This window comes from Harpia harpyja, chromosome 14 (assembly GCF_026419915.1).
Source record: "Harpia harpyja isolate bHarHar1 chromosome 14, bHarHar1 primary haplotype, whole genome shotgun sequence".
Lineage (NCBI taxonomy): Eukaryota > Metazoa > Chordata > Aves > Accipitriformes > Accipitridae > Harpia > Harpia harpyja.
Genome location: NC_068953.1, coordinates 35,388,197 through 35,414,393, shown reverse-complemented (window position 1 = coordinate 35,414,393; position 26,197 = coordinate 35,388,197). Strand labels below are relative to the sequence as shown.

Below are 26,197 nucleotides of genomic sequence, written 5' to 3'. Positions count from 1 at the left end.
AACGTTCTTACAAGATGTTTGTTAATCTCTTTCTTTTTCTGGAAATTATGGCTAATGCTGTGTTCATCTCTGTAATTCTGTTTGGTACTCATCTAGGCATCATCTCATTGTTTTGTTTAAGCAGGTTTAATTGCCCATTTGTATGCCCATCCTTCCTATGATCCTTCTGCTGTAGGCCCTCTGGAGCTGGCTAATGCACTAGCAGCTTGCTGCCTCTCTTCAAGGTTATCTTCACAGCATAGGCAGTGGGCTGCTCAGCAGCTGGTGCGAACTCTTGCAGCACATGATCGAGATAATCAAACTATTCCTCAGACCCTCGCTGATATGGGGGGAGACTTACGAAAATGTTCCTTCATAAAATTAGAGGCTCATCAGAACAGGGTAAGCATTTCTCCCCAAATTGCATGAATTTTAATAATGTCTTCTGTAGAATACAGAAAAAGTAAAATACTATTATTTTACAAATATAGTGACTGAAATTATTTCCCACAAGAAGTAATTTTTTGGTGATTAAGTTATTGCTTGAGGGTACCTCTGACGCAGAAAAATGCTTAGCTTCTTTGAAGCTTCAATTAAAGGGGACATGAAAGTCAGCAGAATCACCTAAATCTTTTCTTAGGCTAGATCTTAATTTGCACTAATTTTTCTCTCATAGTAGTTAACCTCTTTGTCCAGCATTCTGTGTAATAGTGGCCTGTGGAGCATGGGTCTGAATGAAGTGTAGCATCCTTATAAAGCATGCTTAATTACAGTACACAATACTATAGAAGTAGAAAAATATATCTTGATTGTTAACTGTGTATTTCAGTAATATAGCTAATGCTCTGTCCCATTGGTTCATGTTTGCTTAATATTAGTGAACAAACATACCTAAGCTTTAGATTTAAATTCCATTTTTGCCATGGTTTCTTTGGTATTTGTAGGTCATGACATGTGTTTGGTGCAATAAAAAGGGACTTTTGGCAACTAGTGGAAATGATGGCACCATAAGAGTGTGGAATGTTACAAAGAAGCAGTATTCATTGCAACAAACCTGTGTGCTCAACAAGCTGTAAGTTGATTCTTTATAATAGTCAAGATACTTAATTTAAGCTGTAATCATGCAAGATAATGAAAAGAGCCAACCCTGCCATATCTCCTGCACTGACATTCTCTCATTTTTTCTCTGGGACTGTTCCTGTATTTATGGCATGCAATGTAAATAGCTTAAGACTGAAAACAGAACTTAAATACCGAGCTGATAAGAGTCGGTATAAAGAGATTGTGTTAAAGCTGTTTAAAAATATTTTTCATTAATTCATATAATGAGAAATGGGTAAAATAAAAACTGTTAGGGACTGTCATATAAAAAAAAAATGCGAATATCCCTTCAGTGGGTTCCAGTGGACAGTTCCAATGTGTAACAAGTTCCAACGATAATTACGAGTGTGGTCCTTTGAGTCAAGTGTGAAAAAAGAATTTGTGACTTCTGGGATTGAGTAACTGAGCTCAATTCTTCATCATGAGAGGGTCTGGGAAGTACTTTTGTATCATTTGGATGTGTCCAAAAAAGAAGAAAGAAAAAGGAAAGATTAAAATCTTAATTCTTTAGTACAGCTTAGGTGTAGTTTAACTTGGGACAATGAAGAAACAGTAGTGAACTAGAAGGTTGTTTCATGATGATTTCTTAGTGGTCGTTTTAGTTCTTGTTTGCTTGCTACTGTTAGATGCTGCCTTAAACAGAATAAACGGAATGACGTGACTTGACTTCAGAAGATAGTAATGAGGGCAGCATCTTCCTTTTACAGAGATCTTCTATTATTTGTGTGGCAGAAAAGTATGCTTCGTGTATAGCAGATTAAGAATTCGGTACTTTCCTGGGCTTCTTTGCTAACAATCTCAATGATGACTTTAAATACAAATGCAACACAATTCTATTTGTATTCTTTATTGCAGTGGGTAAGTGCAAGTTCTTCTTTAAAGGTAGAATTATTTTTTTAGCCCTTAGAGATGACCAGATGAAAAGGCATTATCCCTTCTTTTTGATAGAATTATCTCCTCTTTCTGTGAGAATACATTTCATTTTTCTGAGTTTGGAGGAACATTATTTAAATGCTACTAGATTACTATTCCCTGATACAGTATTACGACCTGTTATGTTAAGTTTTTATGTTAATACTGTTACATGTGTTAGTAAGTTAGTGTTGTTAATAATAGAACATCCCATTACCTGCTTTGTTCACAAATTAAATGTCTCCTGCTTAAGCAAGAACACACCAAAGGTATGCCTCCCGTTATCTTCAAAAATACAGGGGTGATACAGTATTTGGCCTACAATATACATCCTGGCAATACTATAGCCTTCATTTTCTTGTTACTAAAATGAGTAAAAACTGTGCCTGTTGTGTATGACCTTAAGGGCAGTAAAATATACCAGTGGTCCTGTTACAGTTAGTCAAAGCAAACTTTAAAATAGAATTTTGGAACAGTGTAACAACATTGTAACAGGAGGAAGAGTTTAAACTAGAATTGAGAGCAAGATGTACCTCTTTCATTTCTTTTGTCCAAGTTATTCTGTTTCATTTCATGACTTCCCAGAAAGTTTTGCCCTCACCAAAGATGTTAAATTTGAGACATAAATAGGTAAAATTAAAGATAATCAAATGTACTTTTCTAATTGAAACCTAACTTCAAATTTCTTACCGTGGAAATAACTAGTATCTCATTACGTAATTTGAAGTGGTTTTAAATAGAATATAGAACTATGAGCAGGAAAGATTTAATATGTAAATCTGCAGTGATGGCAAGAGGACTCCAGATTTTAACTCGGCTATTTCATGAACTCTATGTTTTCCTGTCTGCTTAAAGGAAATGCCCTTTTTTAATCACATTATTTCATTCTATTATAGGGAAGGTGATTCTGAAGAAAGTCTGGGGTCTCCCAGTGACCTTAGTTTGTCTCTTGTCTGTTGGAGCATCAGTGGCAAGTATCTGGCTGGAGCTACAGAAAAGATGGTGAACATATGGCAAGTCAATGGTATGCTCTTAACTACCTGTGAACACTTTATGATACAATGTATTTCTCGGGAAGCTGCTAAGTTATTGAGTATTTGTTTACCCAAGTATTTAACTGTGTGTGCTCTCTGATTTAAATTCCTATCATCTTCCATAATGTCTTGTGAACCTATTCAATTAGAGGAAGGCACTAACCACAAATGGATGTTTGGTTTACAATTAATTCGGTAGAAAACTGAGCAGCATATAAGTCCTTGTTGAATCAGAAGTGTTTAGGTGTGAGGCTTGGTCGCTTGGCAGTTTTTGTCTAAAATCTATCTTCCTATTGCCTGCAAAAATTACCTTTCTACATGCAATAGGGAGAATGTGAAAATTGACTGAAATGGGTGAAGGAAAAGATTTCCAGAGTGATCAGCTAGATGGAATGTCTTCTAATGAGAGTAGAATGAGTGAGCTTTGTTTGTTCATTTGAACAAAAGAGTCTTGGAGGAAGAAGCTTATAAATAAATACATTGGGAAGATAAACTCTAGGAGAAGCTCAGGGAGAAAAAGCAGCTATGTAAGTAAATGGATAGTGTTGACACGAGAAGAAATGTAAATAAATAACTTCAAGAAAGTCTCTAATGTTCAAAAGATTGTCATCTCGTATTTTATAAGGAGGAGTGACAATTGGGGAAGAAATACTATAAAATTAATTAGATAAATTTATGAGATTGCATAGTGATAGAGGGGACTGAATCTGATCCAGGGAAGGCCCTTTCCAATTCCATGGTTCAGTTTGCAAGCACCGTTGAGTGGATTCTCTTACGTTTTCAGTGTCATTTGTGCTGCAGTTGACTAATCCAGCATACCTTTAGAACTCCTTTGAGAGGAAGACTATTGACTGTTAATCACTTTGTCATTTGTAATCTTTGAAACTTCATTCTGTTGTTTTGCTGGTACAAAAATCACCAGTTATGCTGCCCGTGTTAATAGACAGTCTACAGGAAAAGTATAAATTTACTTAGTACTGAAGAATTTAGCTTCCTTCCTTGACAAAACTATGTAACTTGACTGATAATTGAGATTTGTTAGCTAGATTTTGTGTCTTTTGTAGATGAGTGGACCCTTGCTTCGTAGTCTTGTAACTTACGTGAATTTGTAGTATGTCCTAGCTCTAAATGGGATCTTTTGATATTTTCCTGTGGAAAGTATTTTTGTTGTGTTGTTTTCTTTTCTTTATGAAGATGAAGTAGTTTTAAAAGACTTTTTGGGCTCCTAGGAGGAAAAGGATTATTAGATCTTCAGCCTCACTGGGTATCTGCTCTAGCTTGGCCAGAAGAAGGGCCAGCTGCAGCGTGGACAGGAGATGCTCCAGAATTATTATTAATTGGTCGTATGGATGGATCTCTTGGTCTTATTGAAGTTGTAGATATTTCAACCATGCACCGGCTAGAACTGGAACACTGCTACAGAAAGGATGGTAGGTGACTGTATCAGTATTTAAGTAGAAATTAAAATTATGCATTTCCCCCAGGTTTTTTTTATTAAGCAAGTATATAATATCAATTTTGTATTATTGTTCATGGGATATGACTTCTTGTACCTTACCTGCAAGCGTCATTCACTTACGTTCATGGGAGGAGAAAAGTCTGTGAGGTCTGTGGGATCTCCATCTGTACCCTGATTCCCCTACAGCAGAGGCAAAAAGTTTGCAGCAACCTAGTCAAATCTTGATGTTCCTTGCAAAATCAATATAGATTCCCTGCAGGGTCTGCTTTGTCTACAGATAGCATGTAGTTAGTGTCATTTGAATTACTGAATTACTGCCATTTTTCCTTTATAGTTCCAGTCCCAGGGGACATCAAGTAGCACACCTTTGGTAGCATTGTGTTGTTTTGCATATTGCTGCTTCAGGAAATTTGCCGATTTTTTTAGCAGAATCAAGTGAGGTAATATCTACGTGCTAAGAAAGGCTCAAGTTGTTTTCAGTGCTTTTCTTAGAAGCATCCCTATCTCAGATACATGTATAGGATTCAGTCTACTTTTTCTCCTAGCCTAGTTCTTTTTGCCATGTCAGGAATATAAATTCAGTTATTTTAATAAAAAGAAGAAGAATGAAAAAACTGTTACAAAAGAATCTCAACAGCTGTCATTACAGTGGTACTCAGTTTTATCTCTACCGTATAAATTCAGGAAAATTTTCAGACCACAGATATGTTAAGTAAGCTTGGTGGTGGGAGAAGTTGTTATGCGCTTCATATTTTAGACAATTGCACTGCAAAAACCTCTTTGGCCAGAGTGAAATTTAATTAATTTTTGTGTTGTCTGTTTACATAGTGTCTGTTGCATGCCTTGCCTGGTTCAGTGAAGACAGACCATTTGCAGTTGGCTATTCAGATGGAAAACTGCTAATAGGAACAAAGGAGCCACTTGAAAAAGGAGGAATCGTTCTAGTTGATGCACATAAGGTAGAGTTAGTCCTTTTAGAACTAATGTATAATTTTCGTAGGTAAAGATCTGTTAAAGTTATTTTCTGTATTTGAAAGCTACTTATAAAGTCAAGTGCAGGTTATTTTAAGAACACGTACTTATTTCTAATACACATATTAAACACAATATATTTTAAAGGAACAGTCTACCAAATTAAAAAAAAAAAACAAGGAAAAATAAATTTTATAGCCTTTTTTGCTCTTACAGATTGTGAAGTGTATATACATACATTGACAGAAGTGTATTAAGGACACGGCTATGCATGTCTGGATTTAAAAGACTGAAGTTATTTTAATTTGCAAAAGTGCTCATAATAAATTCTAATTTTGGTTATGTCGCTTTTTTTTTTTTAAAGCTTAAGTTACTGTGCAAAGCAAAAGACGTTTTTCTAAATATGCAGCTGCAAAGGTTTAGAACCTTTGCTTGACTAGTATGTAATAATAAGTCATTAATAGTCCATAAATGATTTGTTAGGCTAAGAGGAGAATTCCTCAAGTGTTAGGCGTAGTAAAAGCATCTTGAGTGCTTCCATGAACTGGTATTGGTATTTGGAGCATGGTAGTCACAGAAGTGAGCAAGCTGTGACAATAAAACTAAATTTGTCTTTTCCACTATGGGCTGTTCTCCTTTCCTCCCTCAGACTCAAAGCTACATCTGGCCCATTGCCTAATATGTTTATGAGCCATATACCTTTAATGTAATTTATACTACAATTTCATAATATAGAAAAAGAAGGAAAAATTGTCTACTTCTTTGGGGAAAAAAAATAATCAAGGAAGGTGTGCAATGAAAAGAGAACATTTTTTTTCTATGTGTTCCCTTTAGTTTTTCTCAGGAACCTAGGATTTTATTTTAATTTGATAGTTCTGAAAAGTACCATTATGCTTTTAATAACTGCAGCTCACTGTCTCTGCAACAATTTATTTGAGAATAAAATGTTCTTTGTTATTAATAATTAAACATTACGTTAGCTCTGAGAGTTAAATTTTCTCTGTTCTTACCATGTTACTTCATACCAACTTTTAATTTTTTAAAATCCAATAGGATATGATTGTTAGTATGAAGTGGGATCCAACTGGTAAGATTCTCCTGACATGTGCCAAAGAAGAAACAGTGAAACTCTGGGGATATATGGGAGGATGTTGGAGACGTCTGCATTCACTGGCCCATCCAGCTCTTGTGAATGGCATTGCCTGGTGTGCTCTTCCAGGGAAAGGACCCAAGTTGCAGCTTTTACTAGCTACGTATGTAATTTTTTTTTATTGTTTCTATAGCTCTTTTGCAGGTATTTTCTACCAGTCTTTAGTGTCCAGAGCAAAGTAAAGTTTTGTCTTTTTTTTTAATAACACAGATTCAGTAAGCCAGCTGCCATGAGATCCATGAGGCTTCAGAACTCAAATGGAAAGTGTGGCTCTGGTCATGTTACTGACTGTTTTCTCCATGCCATGAGACCTGTGTGTGGTGGTCCTGCTTGGAATTCTTTTGCTTCATCCAAATATTTTTTCTGAGAATATGTTGTTAGGAAAAATTGAAAAGCTACAGTGGGGGAAGAATAGGAAAAAATGCATTTACCCGTTAGGAGCATGCCTTTTCCCCATTAGATTAATTGTTGCAATGTAGTTTTATAGGGAGGTGATGAAGACTACTGATATTTTAAGGTAACACCAGGCTACTGATGCCTACCAACCTTTAGTTTTTTTTCTGATTTATCCTGACTTCCTTTAGAGGATGCCACAATGGTTTGGTATGTGTCTGGACTGTTCCCCAGGACATAGTAATCACATTGCAATCCAGCTCAACTTGCTCAGAAGGATGGTGGGACCAAGAAACAAGTGCCAAGGTAAAAGGAGTAAAGTTGGTGTTTAAGAAATTCTCTTTGCTCATTCTGAAATTGGGGGAGGAGAAGAATGTGAGCAAGTTACTCAAATCTCAACATTTCCTGAGAGAAGAGATTTGCTAAAAAATGTTTATATTGCATTTGTATATGCGTAGGCATTTTCAGACCAGGAAATGAAAAATCAAAGGTTTAAATGAATTTTATTTGGCTAAAGATCATATTTTGATCTGGTTTCATTTTTTTTAAAGTTGATAAATTTATACTAAAATTTAGTAAGAGTTTAAAATTTTTTCTAGATAAAATTAAGTCAAGATTAATTTCTCCTACATAAATTGCAATGTGGTCTTTAATGTTGACAGCCTTTTGTAAGGGGAGAAGAGATGATAACGTGACAAAGATATTATTATTATAGTACTGGTCTTTTTTATTATCTTCTGGAAAATACCCCATCTCTACAGATGATCAGTATTTATTGCAGAATACAGAAGCTGTTACACTACTCTGTTGTCTGTAAATAGTTCAGTATTCCATAACTATGAAATAATTTGCAGGATGGATACAGAAAAGCAGTCGAAGTCAAGTGTGTTTTTCAACTGAGAGGACATATTACTCCTGTTCGGACTGTTGCATTCAGTCCTGATGGACTGGCATTAGTATCTGGTGGACTTGGTGGTCTCATGAATATTTGGTCTTTACGGGTAAGATCATCTTTGACGTCCCATAAATCTTTTTTTAGTGTATCTAAAATGGTCAAGGCATCAGACTAGCTTCCCCCCTCCCTCAGTACATTAGAAACATCAGAGAAAGCATGGTATAAAATAATGGTATGAAATTATAAATAATAAAATACAAATTGAAATTTTACTTAACATTGAAGTATTTTATATTTTATGGTTCTATTATTGATTCATTCTGTAGGCTTGGTCATGTTAGTTAGGTTTTGCAGAACCAGCCACTCTGTCTTTATAGTTGGGAACAATATTCTCTTACTGCAAGAACTTTTCCAAGAGTCAGATAATGTGGATTATTAAACAATTCTAAATCCTTAGTTATCTCCTTAATAAGATAAAAATGCCAGATTTTTTTTGCTTTTAGTATAAACATTTCAGTTTTTAAATACTTATTGAACAGCTTAGGAGAATATCATCCCTTAGGAATGTGATTGTATGCATTTAAACAGAAAAGTAGCTGTGTATACACACTGACTCAAAACACTTCTTTCCTTAGGATGGTTCAGTATTACAGAGTGTTGTGATAGGTTCTGGAGCTATTCAGACTGCAGTATGGATACCTGAAGTTGGAGTAGCTGCTTGCTCTAACAGATCCAAGGTGACACTATGTGTTAAAATAACGTTCTTTCAAATTTTTTACTAAAAGAAAATGCCATTTGTCTGTCTGTATTTTTCTTTTTTTTTCTTTTTTTTTTTTTTTTTAAATACACAGATAGAAATATCTATCTAACTGTTATATTTTCAAGACACATTGTTTTGGCTTTCAGCTATCACCTGACCCTAAAAAGACTGGTTGTTTTTTTAATAGTATCCCATGTTTAATTTGGGGGTGCAGGGTGGAATCCTTCTGAGCCAGTGGTTATAAAGGATGTTGCACACTGGTTACATCAGCTTCTCTGTTTAATGGCAGCAGCTGTAAGTGGACAATAAAGATAGGCAGAAGACAGATTTTATACCCCCCCACTGCCCTTTATGCAGCATGAAGAAATGTTTCATTTCCCCTAGCAAATAAGATGCTTCAGTGATATAACTTAATTTAAAACAGCCTCAATCTCAGAAATTTTTAAGGAGCAACAGAATTTACTTCAGTGTTTGCTGTGTCAGGAACTGCTGGCATCTGAACAGAAGTTTCATAACAGTTGATTATTCCAAAAGATGGTATTTTGTGTGAGTGAAGATAAATATGGCACAAGTTATGACTCCTGTTAGTAAAGTCATGCTGCATGTGGTTCTAAGTATTTTGGGATTCCGTGAAAGTCTTCTCTGAATTCAGACCAAATATCGAAGGTCATATTACAAGGCAAATCCTAAACTGAGGTTACACCTAAACTAAATCCTAAACTAAGGTTACAGCATTCACTGAAATGAACTCTGCTTATTACCATGTTTGCATTCTTCATTGGGGTGATAATTGTAGTGTTGCCATGGGAATGTGAGGAAGTGGCAAATGGAGATGGCTACTGTGTAGCATTTGTTAGCACCAACAGAGACAAAAATGTTCAAGCTTGTGTGTTTTCTGGCCCCTATGGAAACTAAGATGATTGGTGATAAATCAGTGGAGCAGTGGAATCCTGCTTTATGAATTTTTAATTTCTAATGTGTCTTGTGACTGCTATTAAACAGGATGTGTTGGTAGCGAACTGTACATCAGAGTGGATATCTTCCAATCACGTCCTTGCAACATGTAGGACTGCACTGAAGCAGCAAGGAGTTCTAGGATTAAATATGGCTCCTTGCATGCGAGCTTTCTTGGAACGTTTGCCAATAATGCTTCAGGAACAGTACGCTTACGAAAAGGTAAGAAGACCTAATGCGAATATTTAAAATTCATGTCTGATGTGAGGTTGCTTTTTGAATCTCAGCTGATTTCAGTCTTTCACCACAGAGAACCCAGAATACTTTCCTACATCCTATTTGCAAACGTCTTTCAGTATTCTCAAAGGTAGTAGTCTCCTAATTTGAGAGCATTTCAAATATTAGAAAAACTTTGATTAAGCATGGAGGAAAGTGTTTTTCTACAGGACTAGCTTTCAAGGACTCCTATTTCTGAATTGATTAATACATATTTCTAACTTTGCATGTTCAATTTCTCTCTCCCACTCCCCTCACTTTTAGCCCCATGTTGTTTGTGGAGACCAGCTTGTTCATAGTCCTTATATGCAGTGCTTGGCATCACTCGCTGTGGGCCTTCACCTAGATCAGCTCTTGTGCAATCCTCCAGTACCACCTCATCACCAGAACTGCCTCCCTGATCCTTCAGCCTGGAATCCCACAGAATGGGCCTGGCTAGAGTGTTTCTCTACTACCATAAAAGCTGCTGAAGCCCTGGCCAAAGGAGCAGAGTTCCCAGAATCTTTTACTGTTCCAGACCTGGAGCCTGTTCCAGAGGATGAGCTAACTCTCCTAATGGTAAAATGTGCTATATTGTCTCAGCAGTGAAGCGTGTTGTTATTGAGCATATGGTATGATGCAGTTAATATCTCTGAACTGTAAAGATTTATATTCATTAACATAAGCACCAGCAATAAGTGTAAGTTTATTTTTTAATTAACTGGTTAGAATATACTGTAAAGATTGCTCTCTGTGTGTGTAATGAGTGCAAATCAGCTGCATATTAAAAACCAAAACAACCCGAAAGTGTGACAGTAGTTTTCATATGTGATAGAACCAAGAAATGTAGACCTTTACAATGCTACTTTTAGAGTAACATTTTGGTACATTTCTACACCATATTATTTTGCTAGTGTCAATTGTTCTTATAACTTGTTATGATACATAAACGAAAATAAGAATTTTTTATCAGCAAGCTTATAACATTTTAAGCCAGTGTTTGCAATTAAAACTTCAAAAAGCACTAAGGATCAGTAAATAGGAAAAGATTACTTCATCATGACTTTTGTTTGTTTTTCTTTTTTTTGATTTAGATTGCAAGTCATGGATAGCAGTGTCATTGCTAGATAGGTGTAGTAAGGAAATAAACTTGGCCTACGGACAAAATTAAAGTATTTGAGTCTGCACACATTCATTCTTATTGCTATACCATTTAGAATAATTTGAATGTCAATACTGTTCTCAGAAAGGAAAATATGTATTGCATAACAGAAAAATAATGTGCATCTCTTGAACTGAATGTGGTAACTGTGGCTTTTGTGTAGGATAACAGTAAATGGATCAATGGTATGGATGAACAGATAATGTCTTGGGCAACATCAAGGCCAGAGGTTAGTAAAATTGATAGTTTGGGTTTTGGTTTTTTTCTTTTTTTTTATTTTATTCTTTTTAAACATTGCAAGCTATTGAAAGCACTCTTGTTCTAAAGCATTCTTTCATGCTATTCCATAGGATTGGCACTTGGGAGGCAAATGTGACGTTTATCTGTGGGGAGCAGGAAGACATGGACAGTTAGCAGAAGCTGGTAGAAATGTCATGATACCAGTAGCAGCGCCTTCATTCTCTCAGGCTCAGCAGGTGACCACTTAAAAAGAGTCATGATTTAATGATTTACCACGCATTGTTTGTACAGTTTGTAAAAATTTCTCTCTAAATGTCTTTTCAATTTGTTGTTTGAATTGACTATGAAGTACCCCCAAAACATCTGTTTTCACTAAAGAGGAAATCTTTAATTATTTGACAAATTCAAACCAAGAAGCCGCTGAAATCTGACAAAACAGAATTGTTTGATATAAACATGATTTGAAAATACCTGCACAGCTTTAACGTAATACATGTGCCAATTTTGTTTTCTGAAATAACATTGACGTTCTGGATGGGAACATCAAAACTAAATCTCAGGTGGGAGTATATTGCGATTTCTGTCACTGGAAGAAGGTTTACCAAGACTAGTGGCAAGTTTCAATGAAGTAATTTTTATTGTGATGTGATTGGGTAACAAAACTCTGTTAAACATGAGGTGAGTGAAGTCTTAATGTTAATAGGGTTGTCACAAAGTATTTTGCAGTGTGACAAGAGTCTGTTGTCTTGATATAGTTACAAAGAAAAAAAATTTTAAAGGATATTGTACATTGTAATGCAGGTATTACAACGTTGCTGCATCTAACACAAAAATCATTAAAACTCCTTTATGTCTTTTTAAACTAGGTTGTTTGTGGTCAGAACTGTACTTTTGTCATTCAAGCTAATGGCACCGTTTTGGCTTGTGGAGAAGGGAGCTATGGGCGACTGGGACAAGGCAATTCTGATGATCTTCATGTGTTAACAGTCATTTCAGCACTGCAAGGTAAAATTGTTGGGCTCGAAATGAGTCAATTGATAGAGCACAAATAAGTATTTTGGTAGTTAATACAATCATTTGTGTTGATGCTATTTTTTCAGATTTACACATTAAAATATTGTAGTCTTTAATTAAAAAATCGAACAAGTAAACTAGATGTTCATTTTTCCTGAAGAATTAAGTAGTAGAATGTTAAAATTCCTTAATTTTGAAGGCTTCAAAAAGGGAAAAGTGTTTGCTTAAGATAGGAACATCTCATTTCAAAACTAATGGCAGGCCAGAAAGTATACATTGTACGTGAGAAGACAAAGGTTTTGTTCAGAATAAAAATAAATAAATTGCTGTAACAAGAAAACTGTTATTGTGGTTGGTTCCCTTCCCCAGACTTAATTGTCTACTACTAGGGGCACTTGGATAAACATATGTTTAAGAGTTTATTATAATTTATTCTAAACTTTGTTTTCTCGTTTTTCTTTAACAGGCTTTGTTGTAACACAGCTGGTGACCTCTTGTGGATCTGATGGACATTCCATGGCTTTAACAGAAAGTGGGGAAGTCTTTAGCTGGGGAGATGGAGATTATGGCAAACTGGGACATGGGAACAGCGACAGGCAGCGCAGGCCTAGACAAATAGAGGCTTTGCAAGGAGAAGAAGTGGTGCAGGTTACAAAATACTTTTTGTCTTCTACAAACTGTGGTGTGGTAACCTAGTGCTAGGAACATTCCAGAACCATTGTCTGTCTTGACAGTTTGAGTTGATATACTGAATGAAAACAGGCAACTTGTTACTTCTCTGAGCGTTATGAACCAAGTTGATAATTTCCAGTTGAAGGATGTTAGTATCAGAGAGCTCATTGTTGATGTGTGATGTTAATTGACAGTTGTTACTGGAGAAGACTAAAAATTAGAAAGAGCATGGAAGAGAGGGATGATCAAAAGATTGTCAAAATACAGACATGACTTAGAAGTTTCTGCTGGTCCTTGTCAAGTGACTTTGACCTACAAAACTAGTTACCGAGACCACCTCCTACGTACTAAGTGTGCATTATAGCAATGCAACAAACCATTAAGCTTTGACTGGAGTTTTCATATAAAAATACAAAATATTTGTACAACAAAAGCAATCTGCTTGCAGAAAACAGTAGTTGGTAAAAATAAATAAATAAATAAAACACCTGAAAGCCTTTCTTCATGCAAATATCCACCTGTCCTCCTCCTCCTCAATGTTACCACTGAGAAGAGCAAGAGATAGGTTGTTGGAGAAATCATTAATACTAAAACATCTGTATTTTAGCTCTTCATAAAGCGAATATAGTTTAGGGGAGGAAGAGGTATTAGATATTTACATGTAATAGCTAATACAATTTTTTCCCCAAAATTTAAAATGTGTGTAAAAATTATGTTTATTTTGTTTCCAGATGTCATGTGGCTTCAAACACTCAGCTGTGGTGACAGCAGATGGCAAACTTTTTACATTTGGAAACGGTGATTATGGTCGATTAGGACTTGGAAATACTTCCAATAAGAAACTACCAGAAAGAGTGACGGCGCTGGAAGGTTACCAGATTGGACAGGCATGGTTCATCTAAAACTAGCAATGTATCTTTGTTTAAAGCTGATGTTTTCAACGTATTTAAGTGTTCTGTTTTTCTTAACCTTGGCTTTGCTTTTTATTATGATGGCAGAATTTGACTATGCATAATTTTTTAAATAATTACTTTCCTGACTCTGAAAGATCCTGAAGGATTCTCTTTCTGCAAAACTGCCCACGTTTTTTAACATTTTAACTTTTTGAGATTTAGGCATTTTTAAGCATGAATTCATGAGCTATTTTATATTCTTAAAACAACGAGTATGTGTAGCATAATACTATCCTTTGGTTCTAGGAGCTGAGAGGAAGCAACTACCTAAAAAACACTACTGTGGTCGTAAATGTCTTTAAAACACTGTAATAAGCAATTGAAGTTTTAATAGTTTTAAAAGGGTACTTATTTTTTAAAACATGATTTTTCTTCTCTTAAAGGTAGTTGGGGTGTTTGAGTTAGTAGTAAGTTAGCAAAAACTGTGGTAATAACATAATTCTCTCAACCAGGTGGCCTGTGGACTCAATCACACTGTAGCTGTGTCAACAGATGGCTCAATGGTTTGGGCTTTTGGAGATGGAGATTATGGTAAACTTGGTTTGGGAAATTCCACTGCAAAATCCTCACCACAGGTTAGAATTTATAGAGAAATTATTCTTTGCATAAATTTTCAGTGGTGTTAAACTTGTTGCACAGTGTTCAGTGTGTAATTTTCAGAAGTTAAATTATTAATTCCATCTACTAAACTGTTCTAATACAATCTGGCATAAATAATTCTGATGATACATTGTGCTGAGCCTGATACTTTCAAGGATTTCACGTAAATAATATTGACCTTATCTCAGTGGCAATACAAATAGTGAAAATCTTAGGATTAGCTTAAAGAAGAGAGCTTTCTTATTTTGGAATCTGGGGGGAGGGTTGTTTACAGACTCATCTACTTCTTGCCATGCCACTCTCTGCTCACTCCCAATAAAAAAGGGTGTTTTGAATCATTGTACATAGAATAAGGTGTTAGTTCCATTAAAGAAAAAGAGAAAACTGTCTCGGTTTCCTCTCTTAATTTACAAGCAGTAATTAGAATAATTACAATGTATGCATCGCACAGCGGGAATTATAAAATTTCTTTTTGGAAGCAGGAGTTACAGGTGAAGTTCATGTCTGCTTTCTGTTTATATCCTCATAATACCATAGCTCTTTTTCCTTTCACTTACCCCTTAGAAAGTGGATATTCTTTGTGGAATTGGAATAAAAAAAGTTGCTTGTGGAACCCAGTTCTCTGTTGCACTGACAAAAGATGGTCATGTATATACTTTTGGACAAGGTAGGACAATCTGGTATTTGGACCTTTCCATCTATAGGTTCGTGTGTATTGCAAGTGAAAAGGAAGAATATTAAGACATCTTTATAACACTGACCTAATGCTACTTTTTAGATTTGTGCTGACTTAATCTGAATTTTGCAGCTTCAACAATGCAATTTTAGCATATGCCTAAAATCCAGATTTGTAGCTCTGTCTAGTTTGATCTCAGAATAGCCTTTCAGTTTACTAATTTACTTTTTAAAAAGCATTTTTCTAAAACTTTATAGAATTTCACATGTCCAAAAATATTGGCTTACTTAAAAGTTTACTTTGTCTAATAAAGCATATGCCTACACAAGTTGTTTAAAAATCTGGACAGGAGAATTTCCAAGTGCACTGAATTAAACGTGTTTAAACTTCTCAAGTCAGTTAATTCATTTGTATTATAAAAACCATACATGTAGATCTAGAAGTCTTGTTTTAATAGAATTTGATCTTGTTTCAGACCTAAAGTTAAAATAACAGCTTTAGCAGTATTAATGAGTACTGTAGGAAGCACTGTTTGTAGGAAACATACACTAGATTTCTCCTTAACCTATTGCACTTGTGTCCCAGCTCCAAGAGTATGTAGAATTGCTTTTTGTCCCTCCCTGACTTCTGCATGCAAGTAAAATTAGCTTTTTAATGTTCTTTACATATATAGACATGTGCTTGCAATTTTAGATCGCCTGATAGGTTTGCCAGAAGGTCGTGCTCGAAATCACAACAGACCCCAACAAGTTCCAGTACTGTCGGGAATCTTCATTGAAGACATAGCTGTAGGAGCAGAGCATACACTAGCTTTATCATCTACAGGGGATGTATATGCTTGGGGTAGCAACTCTGAAGGGCAGGTATGTTTATTTCTAACCTTTATAAGGCTATAATTGTACTTTACAGATGTGGTTGGAATACCTTTATTTTGGTGGGAAAAAAAGCTTTATGTTTTTATCCCTCCCCCCCCAACAGGCATTTTAGGCATTTCCGTTATTTTATTTTTTATATCCTGTGCTCTTACATGGTATCAGTTTGGGAAAGCACTTAAAACATTCTACCCAAATTATTTTAATCGAAGCTTTTTGAAAAAATCACAGATTTTTACCTAATTCTTGAGCTATCATCAATTTTTTCAACATAGTAAAATTTATGGTTGGTGTCAGTCAGATTTGTGAACTCTTTAGATGCCTTTCATAAAGAAAATAGAAATTAACTTTTTTTTAGAGAATAATTGCTAAAGTCAGAAAAAAATTAGTAAATAATAAATTCTCGCTTTTCTTTGGGGCTCTAATTTTATCCCTGCCCTTAAAAGTCCATTCTCCCTCACCCCATGTACAAGTCAAATTTTTGAAAGGACTTCAGCTTTTTGACAGTTTTGTGTGCTACAAGTATAAGAAAGAGCTTCTTGATATGTTAGCTGTTGGTGTTTCAGGAAGTTTTGGCAAAGTTTGTTCTCTGGTATTTCAAGATTGAGTTTTTGAGAAGGGATGTTGAGCAAGTTGTTTAGAATAATTTCTAAGCGGAACCTCTTCGGTTTTTGGGGTTTTCTTTTTATAGGGTGCTTACTTTGTGTTTCTGGAAGAGAAAAAATTCTCAGGGTAAAAAATTTAGAGAAACTTCATTCTGAAAACCTGTTTTATATGATTTTCCTTGCAGTGCAAAAAAATTTTTTTATATGAGGTGGTAAAAAAAAATTATACACTGAATGAAATGAAATTTTCACTTTTAGAATATAAAATTAGAATGTGATATGAAACTATCAGTACAAAGTTAAAACAGCTTCAGTAAATTTTCTCTTTACACAGATTGTGTTTTCATAAACTGTTTTAGGAATTTACATGCTAAAACAAAAATGGTATTTAAACGGCACAGAAGAGACATGTGAGCTATGTTGTCTATGCATGAGGAAGACCATGCAACATAGATGACTTAGCAGCATAGATTAGTTCCTCAGTCTGCAAAAGAGCTTGCAAAAAAATCTCTAGCTGTTTTAAGGTCTCTGTCCTGGTTTCAGCTGGGATAGAGTTAACTGTCTTCCTAGTAGCTGGTACAGTGCTATGTTTTGAGTTCAGAGCGAAGAATGTTGATAACACTGATGTTTTCAGTTGTTGCTCAGTAGTGTTTAGACTAATGTCAAGGATTTTTCAGCTTCTCATGCCCAGCCAGTGAGAAAGCTGGAGGGGCACAAGGAGTTGGCACAGGACACAGCCAGGGCACCTGACCCAAACTGGCCAACGGGGTATTCCATACCATGTGACGTCCCATCCAGTACAGAAACGGGGAAGTGGGGGGCAGGGATTCGCCGCTCGGGGGACTGGCTGGGTGTCGGTCGGCGGGTGGTGAGCAATTGCACTGCGTATCATTTGTACATTCCAATCCTTTCATTATTGCTGTTGTCATTTTATTAGTGTTATCATTATCATTATTAGTTTCTTCTTTTCTGTTCTATTAAACCGTTCTTATCTCAACCCACGGGTTTTGCTTCTTTTCCCAATTTTCTCCCCCATCCCACTGGGTGAGGGGGAGTGAGTGAGCGGCTGCGTGGTGTTTAGTTGCTGGCTGGGGTTAAACCACGACAGTCTCTTTGACACCTAGATCTGCTACTGCCACTGAATATGGATGCAATATTCTATCGAAATAAAAGGTGAATGCTAGCATAATAAAAGATGTATACAGTAAATATTTTTTATCCCAGTATATGCTGTAGATAAATACTATTTCTTACCATTTGCTCTGAATTTTTGCTTAGAGAGTTTTAGAAATATCATCACAGTTGTTAATTCTTCTTTGTCCCTTTTACATCTGTTATAAATTGTCAGCTTGGACTGGGCCATACCAACCATGTCAGAGAACCAACCCTAATAACAGTCCTGCAAGGAAAGAACGTTCGACAAATTTCAGCAGGACGTTGCCACAGTGCTGCCTGGACAGCTCCACCTGTTCCACCAAGAGCTCCAGGTAAAGAACTGAGATTGTATGGTCATTTGATTTAGTCTTTGTGCTTCCTGGGGGATGACTGCAACAAGTACTTCTGAAGATTTGGAGCAAAATTTGTTTTGTTTTATATTGATGCAGGTTTTCAAATTATCTTAGTCTCTTAATTTTGCTGCTGTCATGGTTTAACTCCAGTAGGCAGCTAAGCACTGCATAGAAAATCAATTCCATCCCAGCCAAAAGCAGTTGTAGCTATCCTTTATGTAATAACACTTTTTTTCTTTTTCTGTGGTAGGTGTTTCAGTGCCTTTACAGCTTGGTTTACCTGATGCCATTCCACCACAGTATGGGGCACTGAAAGAAGTGAGCATTCATACAGTAAGAGCAAGGCTCAGACTGCTGTACCATTTTTCTGACCTCATGTACTCTTCATGGAGATTACTTAACCTCAGTCCCAATAACCAGGTAAAATTCCATTTGAAAAAAAAAAACCAGCTCAGCTGTGTTGTGTTATGCCATGTCAATAGAGAGTTTCTGACCAGATCAAGATGGATCTTAGTAATAGATTCTATAGGTTTTTCATAATAAATAAAAAATATATAAACCTGGATTAAACCAAACTCTGTCAAAGTATTGTTACATATTTTCGCTTGTGCTAACATTGACATGTCAATGTTTCAGTTTCCAAAAGCTTATTAGCCTCAAAGCTAAAAACAAAAAGTGCTAACCTGTTTCCTGAAACATTGAAGTGCTAGTGATTACTATGAAGGTTTTTATTCTGTGAAGAGTGGAACTAATATCCTGTATTAATATGTTTATTCTCATACTGCTTTATTGCAGAACAGTACATCTCATTACAATGCTGGAACATGGGGAATAGTTCAAGGACAGCTAAGGCCCTTGCTAGCACCACGAGTATATACGCTCCCCATGGTACGCTCTATAGGGAAAACTATGGTTCAGGGGAAAAATTATGGGCCACAGATCACTGTGAAAAGGATATCAACCAGGTCAGTATTGTATTCACAGGCGTTGTATTAGACTGCAAATGAATACTGATATTCATCCTTTTTCCATAACTTTTGGCATACTGAGCTCTCTCTATACAACTTTGTTAATCAAGTGACTTCGGTAGCCTTTACGTGTTTATGAGTTACATTGTGTGGCTGTGTCTTTTTTTTTTTTATATTTTGAAAGAGGTCGGAAATGCAAGCCCATTTTTGTACAGATAGCAAGACAAGTGGTAAAGCTGAATGCATCAGACCTTCGCCTACCTTCACGTGCCTGGAAAGTGAAGCTGGTTGGAGAAGGAGCTGATGATGCAGGTGGTGTGTTTGATGACACTATTACAGAAATGTGTCAGGTATGAAAAGTCTATTACTTCAAAACGCCTGGGTTGAGGTTTTGTTCTCTGTGGTGTCTTTTACTAATTTTCAAATTTCTGTTGTGCAGCATAGCAAATACTTGTGCTTCAGTCCTGAGCCCACAACACTAGAGCTGCCTACCTAGGGATGTCTCTGAGGATAAAGAAATCTTCCTAGATTGTGGCAAGGAGATGCCATAAGGCCACACTATAACTAGTGTTTACAGTAGCCCCTCTGGGATTCTGAGATGGCCCCTACACAGTGTGGAAGCATTTTGCAGCCCCCCCATTCTGTCCAGCCAATACCTTCTATAAGAGAAGTTGTACTGCATTCCGTGATTACAGTACATTCCATGCATACAATACAGAAACACCTCAGGCAGGTGTTTCTCACATACCCGAAGATACGTGTCACCTCTCAGATTCAGTGCTGGAAAGGAGATCAGTGGAAGAAAGTGCACATTTTTGCCTGTCTGTAACCAGGATATTGTTGCTGTTGTCAACAGCTGTCTTTTTAGATTCCCCTGGGAACTGAAGGCTTCAGACTACCAGCACTAAGATGAAACTGGTCAATGCTAATGTGTACTGCTTATAATTTTAAAGATGTGTCTTGGCCCTGTGACACAACTATGATTGTAGCCAGGAGAAGGATTCAAGGCAATGCTGGCTGGAGAAGTTTGGTTGTTCCTTAATCTTCCAGGAGCCTCAAAACCCAAAGAATGAGGATTAGTGAGGATAATTAGTATATCTGCTTAGTCTGGGACAGGGCAACAGCTACAGATAGGCCTGGAGCTGGCATTAGAGTTAGGATACCGGATGGAAGAAACTGAAGAACTCCATTTATTAATGGAATTTCTGAAGCCTGTAAGACTAGAGTAGGGTTGATTCAGGTAAGGACTTGAGGTATAATTTTGGGGTTCTTTCCTAGGCAGTTTACATTAAATATGAGGTGCGATGAGGGTTCAGAACAGAACTTACTGAAAAATTTGCTTCATTTTTGGTTCTTGAAAAGCCGCACCGGTAGGGTGCATAGCTTATGGCTTCTGATTATTTCTGAAACAGGTACCAGGAATGTATCACAGAGCAGTCACAGTAAAATAACCATTACAGTCTGATGTAAGGGCGGGTCTTGAAATAAACATATTTTTATTACTAAAAATCATCCCTTGCATGTTTACTTTTTCTTAAAGGTTTCCTATTAATTTGTAAGTAGTAATCACCACTATAATGGAATAATCTGTCTTGTAGTGCTGTAATGTCATAATATTTCTGTAATAGGTTTGTTATCCTTGTGTCTGAGAAGGCTTTGTTGTTGTTGATTTTTAAGGAACTGGAAACTGGAATAGTAGACCTGCTTATTCCTTCCCCAAATGCTACAGCTGAAGTAGGCTACAACAGGGATAGGTAAGTTGTCCAGGATTTGCTTTTATTGCAGATGTTAGTGGGTGAAAATTAAAATCTTCTATTAACTGTTTTTTATCTAATTATGAGACTTCACGATTGTCTCTAGTATACTTTTTCCTTCAGGTTGTGATGTTACTTTATTGTGGAGGAGAGGGCACGATTTTAGTATGAACTTGCTGGATTGCTGATGGCAGAATTCAGAGTAACATCAAGAATGCCAGCCTTTGTGGTCAGAATTAGTTCTGCCCATCTCAGCCTCCATTATTGTAACAGCTAAAGAGAACAATAATCTTCTTATTTGGACACCCCTTGCTGATAATTGTGTTGACAATTACTATGCTGTGCTTAGAAATGTTTTGTTTTTTACTTCTAATGAAGTAGCATAGAAATAATAACTAGAGTATTTTCACTGATTCTTTGTTCTTTCAGGTTTCTCTTTAACCCTTCAGCATGTTTAGATGAACATCTGATGCAGTTTAAGTTCTTGGGCATTCTCATGGGTGTAGCTATTCGTACAAAAAAGCCATTAGATCTTCATTTGGCTCCAATGGTCTGGAAGCAACTTTGTTGTATCCCACTCATCTTGGAGGATTTGGAGGAGGTAGATCTGCTCTATGTGCAGACCCTCAACAGCATTCTTCACATTGAAGACAGTGGGATTACTGAAGAAAATTTCCATGAGGTGAGATATGAAAGTTGGAGCTTTTAGCTTTATTCTGAAAGCAGTTACTTTATCAGATTGACCTTAACTTCAGTGTTTATATAATTCAATGTCTCCTGTTACTGGGATAACAAGCACTTCATATGCATTTGAAATAGTTGTGATCTTATTATAGCTCCAGGTGACTGATAGTAAAATATTAAACTTGGATCACTAGAGTGACTTACGCTGAACATTTCCTGTTTTGCATAACAGATGATTCCTTTAGATTCTTTTGTTGGCCAAAGTGCTGATGGCAAAATGGTTCCCATAATTCCTGGAGGGAACAGTATCCCACTTACCTTTTCAAACAGGAAAGAATATGTGGAGAGGGCAATTGAGTACAGACTTCATGAAATGGACCGTCAGGTAAGAATCTCATTGTGACCCTATCCCTGTTGTTAATGCAAACAGCGTTTTTGATTTATGCAAGTTTCCATTACAATTTATTTGGGAATAAGGAAAGCTCGGCTTTCTGCCTCTTGCCTGGGTCCCTGTGGCTTCCCACCCCACAACTGTTTTGGGGTTTTGTTTTAAATTAGTCCTATTTTTCTTAGTAATTGCTCAGTTGACGAAAGAGTGTAGAAATCAGAACTCGTCTTTCATTAGAGTCGCCCCGCTGCAACTGTCAGCCCCACTTGAGAAAATAACCTGCAATGGTGCATGCTGTGCACTGTAATTAGACATTATAGCAACATGGAGACTAGCGAAAGTAAATATTATTGACAAACATTTAAAACTATTTCTCTTCTCCTTTAGCACAGAAACTACAAATATTTCATTATATGTTTTGAGAAGTGTTAATTACCTATTTGCATACTTTTGTATTTTGTCATTTGTATAGTGAATCTTGTGAAAGCAGTATACTAATCACATGCTAGGAAAATTCCTTTTTCTCAAGATACAGATGCATGCATGATATTTTCTGCATTAGAAAAGTAACTTTCTCATCAGAGGTACCAAATCCTAAGTATTCTAGAACAAGTATGGACTTCTTACAAACGTGACTTTGTGCCAGCTTAGATGTATGGTATTTACACAGTTTTTTGGTTTAGCCATCATCATTTGTGCTGCTAACTTGTACTTTTTTAAGTTCTGTTTTGTATCAAAACATGTTCTTCAATGTGCAATTACAATTAAAAATACCTGTAATATTTATTCTCCAGGATTTTGAGAAAGGATACAGCCCTTGCGGGGGATGCATGTGTGGGAGGTTGTTCTTGGCAGATGTTCTATAATTCTATCTCTTTATCCCATTTCTCAGCTGATACGTTACTTTTGCATTTGGGTGGTACAGTAAGTAGCAGAGGTAAGACAATTGCACTTCAAATGTCTCTTCTTTTTGGGGCAATAGGTGGCTGCTGTAAGAGAAGGAATGTCTTGGATTGTTCCAGTTCCTTTGTTGTCTCTTCTGACTGCCAAGCAGTTGGAGCAAATGGTCTGTGGAATGCCAGAAATATCAGTTGAAGTTCTGAAGAAAGTTGTGCGATACAGAGAAGTTGATGAGCAGCATCAGCTAGTACAGTGGTTCTGGCACACCCTTGAGGAATTTTCAAATGAGGAGAGAGTCCTTTTCATGAGGTTTGTGTCAGGAAGATCTCGATTGCCAGCCAACACAGCTGATATCTCTCAGCGATTCCAAATAATGAAGGTTGATAGGGTAAGATCCTGTTTTCTTTTCTTTTTTTTTTTTTTTCTTTTTCATTTGGTTGTTTTTAATTCCTGCCTAGTATAATCTGTCCTTTGGCAATAGGAGACAGGTTTCAATAATTGTAAATTTACAGAGGAAGTATAGGATGGGATATGCTCTGAGCTGTTAAAACCAAACATTTTAATTGTGTAGAATGACATACATTGCATGAATTGCATCTTAATTCATTTGGTGCATTTACTATAGTTACATGATTGGAAGTCAAGACAAGTTCTTGCACAAGAAACAAATCGTCTTGTATTGTAACTTGTCCACAGTCAATTTTCTGTTCCAATCTCTTTTTTCCTTTGATAATTTTCATTCTTTTTTTTTTTTTTTTAAGTTTTAAATCTGTTTAAGTGGCAACATATGACCACTAGTGAACTCTACGGTCTTAAAACCACTGTAATGAGTTTACAGTATGTTACTTTACATACAGGATGCATTCCTTTGGCATTACTTTTGTTTTTTGTGCAGTGAAAGCACATTCTCTGTGAACTACATGAATCAAAAACTTGGCAAAATCTAAGATAACAGTGGTTTGACTGTCATCTTTGTTTAGGTGTTTCTCAAATTGCCTCATGTTAAGGCACACTATGGTATGTAATTTGAATGTTGCTTGGTATCTTCTAGTGGGTTGATAAATAGTAGTGCGATCAACTTTTCAAATGAATTATTTACAGAGCAGGTCATACAGCAGTGGTTTTGCACATACTCAAGGATGAAACAAGTGATGTAAACAAGGGAGGACAGTCTGCTGCTTAAAAGGAATTTGGAGATAGAATGTGAAAACGCTGAATGATAGAGGCAAGGAAGGGAGGGAGCAATGAAATATAGATATGTTGCATTTTACGCTTCATTCACAACTTAACAGTGTCCCACCTTTTATCCATTTCCACAGCCTTACGACAGCTTGCCTACCTCACAGACTTGTTTCTTTCAACTGAGGCTCCCACCTTACTCCAGTCAACTAATCATGGCAGAGCGTTTGCGCTATGCAATCAATAATTGCAGGTCTATAGATATGGACAATTATATGCTCTCACGGAATGTGGACAATGCAGAGGGCTCAGACACAGATTATTAACATTCTGTGAACAAAATCATCTTCCTTTTACTACAAATAGTGCCCTAAGTCCAATTCGTTGTTGACATAATTTTACAGTAACCATAGATGTTTTAGGAGCATAAAACCAGATGTTAATAGACAGTGGCCACATTTTAGTTACTCTAAATGTAACAAAAAATTAGACGTTTTTATTTTTTTGTGATTGTAAAAAAGAAAAAAATGAAAAAGAATACAAAAAAAGTATGATCAGTAAGTTTTTTCTCCTTTTTTGGTCACTTTTGATAAGTTTGCATGGAGACATTTTGGTGCATTTTTGTTGGGAATAGTACATTTGTAAGCCCTCCCAGTGAACATGAAGAGTTGTACATTGTGTATAATTGTTCATTAGCAAGGACAGTTTTACATGAATATTCACATATTTATTTTGTTTTAATTTGAATTGCCTGTGCAGGGTTCCTTATGCAGAGAAAAATAAAGCAAATTCAAGAATTGGTTGCTTGTATGCATTTGTGAACTGTGATTGGTTTACTCAGTCTTCATACTTTTCTATTTTGTCTCAGGAAACTAGTATTACAGTGTTTAGACAGGACGTGACATTTGAAGCATCTTAAAATGTTTTATCTTCAACGAATCTGATGTGTAGTACTGTGCTCTGCATTCTTAATGTCTTTGAGGTACTGGCTTTTTCGGGTATACCACTATTTATTCCTCGTACTTCAATACAAGTTAACATTGTACTTGGTTCCTTCTTGATTTTCATTTAAACATTTTTCTCCTCCAGAGTAGTAGTTGTTGACAATAATAACAAACTGCCACCTTGGCTCAGAAACCTTTAAGTCTTTTGTAAAAAGAAAAAAAAAAAATCCTTTTTAATATACAGATTGATATAGTTGATTCCTGGACAGAGTACCAAAAAATTAAAGTGACAGGGTAGTAGTCAAGGCTATGGATTTTATATAAGTTCTTAGTTTTGGGTTTAGTAAATGTCATGTGTTTGGTCTCATTTCGTTGCGGTTGTAATTGTATTATGATCAGCAGGGTGGGGCTTACACTGTAATGTTCATATTTGGTTAGGACAGTAATGTACTGTACAAAGAAATTTTTGTTCTGTGTCTTAGGGAAGTGCTGAAGAATAGATAATTCCCCAGTGTCTCTATCAAAAACATGATTTGTGTCAAACTACAAATGCTGCTTGGTGTTCAGAAGCAGGATTTACCTAGGCTGAGGAAAAGGGTAGTCTGTCCCCCGGTAAGTCACTGCTGCTCTGCCCTGATTTTTTTCCCCACCTCATTCTGACTGAACTCCTTGGTAAGGATGCTGTGGGACCTGAGGACTAGCGAGAACATTTATTAACTTGATCTCACCTGGGACAAGACTGGTCTGTCAGAGTCTGGAGAAGAGGGTAGAAATTCGTATTGTTTTCCCTCATGTGATTGTTGTATGTTAGCAGGGATTGATAGGGAAACTTCCCGGTTGTTCAAGACGGAACTGGTATATTGCTGCCAGTTAATAGTGGTCAAAGGGCTGACTTGATAAGCTGTAAAAATTTGCAGATCCGGGTTTTGTCTGGTGAAGTTCTTCCAGTTAGGATTAGTTGTTGACTCATGAAAAAGGCAAAAGGTTCTTGAGCTACGACCAAGAACCAGACTGCAACATGAAACATCTAGAGGGGGGCTTTCAGCAGTGTTGGGAGGAGGGACTCAGGGCTCTGAAATCATGCAGACTTAGTCTCCTGCCTCATTATTATGGTTCCAAATTGGAAGATTTTGGTGTCCCATCACTATGTTGTGGGGGAATATATTCACATCTTGGTCTAAATTTATAGGTGTAATACATAAAAAAATAAAAGG

The 26,197-nt window shown here is 36.4% G+C and overlaps 1 protein-coding gene across 1 annotated transcript in view; it reads left to right on the top strand.

Annotated features, from left to right (window-relative positions):
* HERC1 (HECT and RLD domain containing E3 ubiquitin protein ligase family member 1) overlaps positions 1-24,849 on the top strand; it is a 116,825-nt gene extending 91,976 nt beyond the window's left edge. Inside the window, exons 51-78 of the mRNA XM_052807552.1 lie at positions 176-381; positions 924-1,051; positions 2,889-3,016; positions 4,256-4,456; positions 5,314-5,444; positions 6,511-6,710; positions 7,192-7,306; positions 7,855-8,001; positions 8,531-8,632; positions 9,658-9,831; positions 10,150-10,443; positions 11,190-11,255; positions 11,377-11,502; positions 12,133-12,271; positions 12,747-12,928; positions 13,684-13,839; positions 14,358-14,480; positions 15,070-15,172; positions 15,875-16,044; positions 18,007-18,145; positions 18,417-18,586; positions 18,962-19,131; positions 19,319-19,484; positions 20,812-20,888; positions 21,318-21,570; positions 21,805-21,957; positions 22,943-23,248; positions 24,180-24,849. Coding sequence (XP_052663512.1) covers positions 176-381; positions 924-1,051; positions 2,889-3,016; positions 4,256-4,456; positions 5,314-5,444; positions 6,511-6,710; positions 7,192-7,306; positions 7,855-8,001; positions 8,531-8,632; positions 9,658-9,831; positions 10,150-10,443; positions 11,190-11,255; positions 11,377-11,502; positions 12,133-12,271; positions 12,747-12,928; positions 13,684-13,839; positions 14,358-14,480; positions 15,070-15,172; positions 15,875-16,044; positions 18,007-18,145; positions 18,417-18,586; positions 18,962-19,131; positions 19,319-19,484; positions 20,812-20,888; positions 21,318-21,570; positions 21,805-21,957; positions 22,943-23,248; positions 24,180-24,365 — 4,511 coding nt within the window. The 3' untranslated portion in view covers positions 24,366-24,849. The remainder of the gene's footprint in view (positions 1-175; positions 382-923; positions 1,052-2,888; positions 3,017-4,255; positions 4,457-5,313; positions 5,445-6,510; positions 6,711-7,191; positions 7,307-7,854; positions 8,002-8,530; positions 8,633-9,657; positions 9,832-10,149; positions 10,444-11,189; positions 11,256-11,376; positions 11,503-12,132; positions 12,272-12,746; positions 12,929-13,683; positions 13,840-14,357; positions 14,481-15,069; positions 15,173-15,874; positions 16,045-18,006; positions 18,146-18,416; positions 18,587-18,961; positions 19,132-19,318; positions 19,485-20,811; positions 20,889-21,317; positions 21,571-21,804; positions 21,958-22,942; positions 23,249-24,179) is intronic.
* Positions 24,850-26,197: the final 1,348 nt, after the last annotated feature.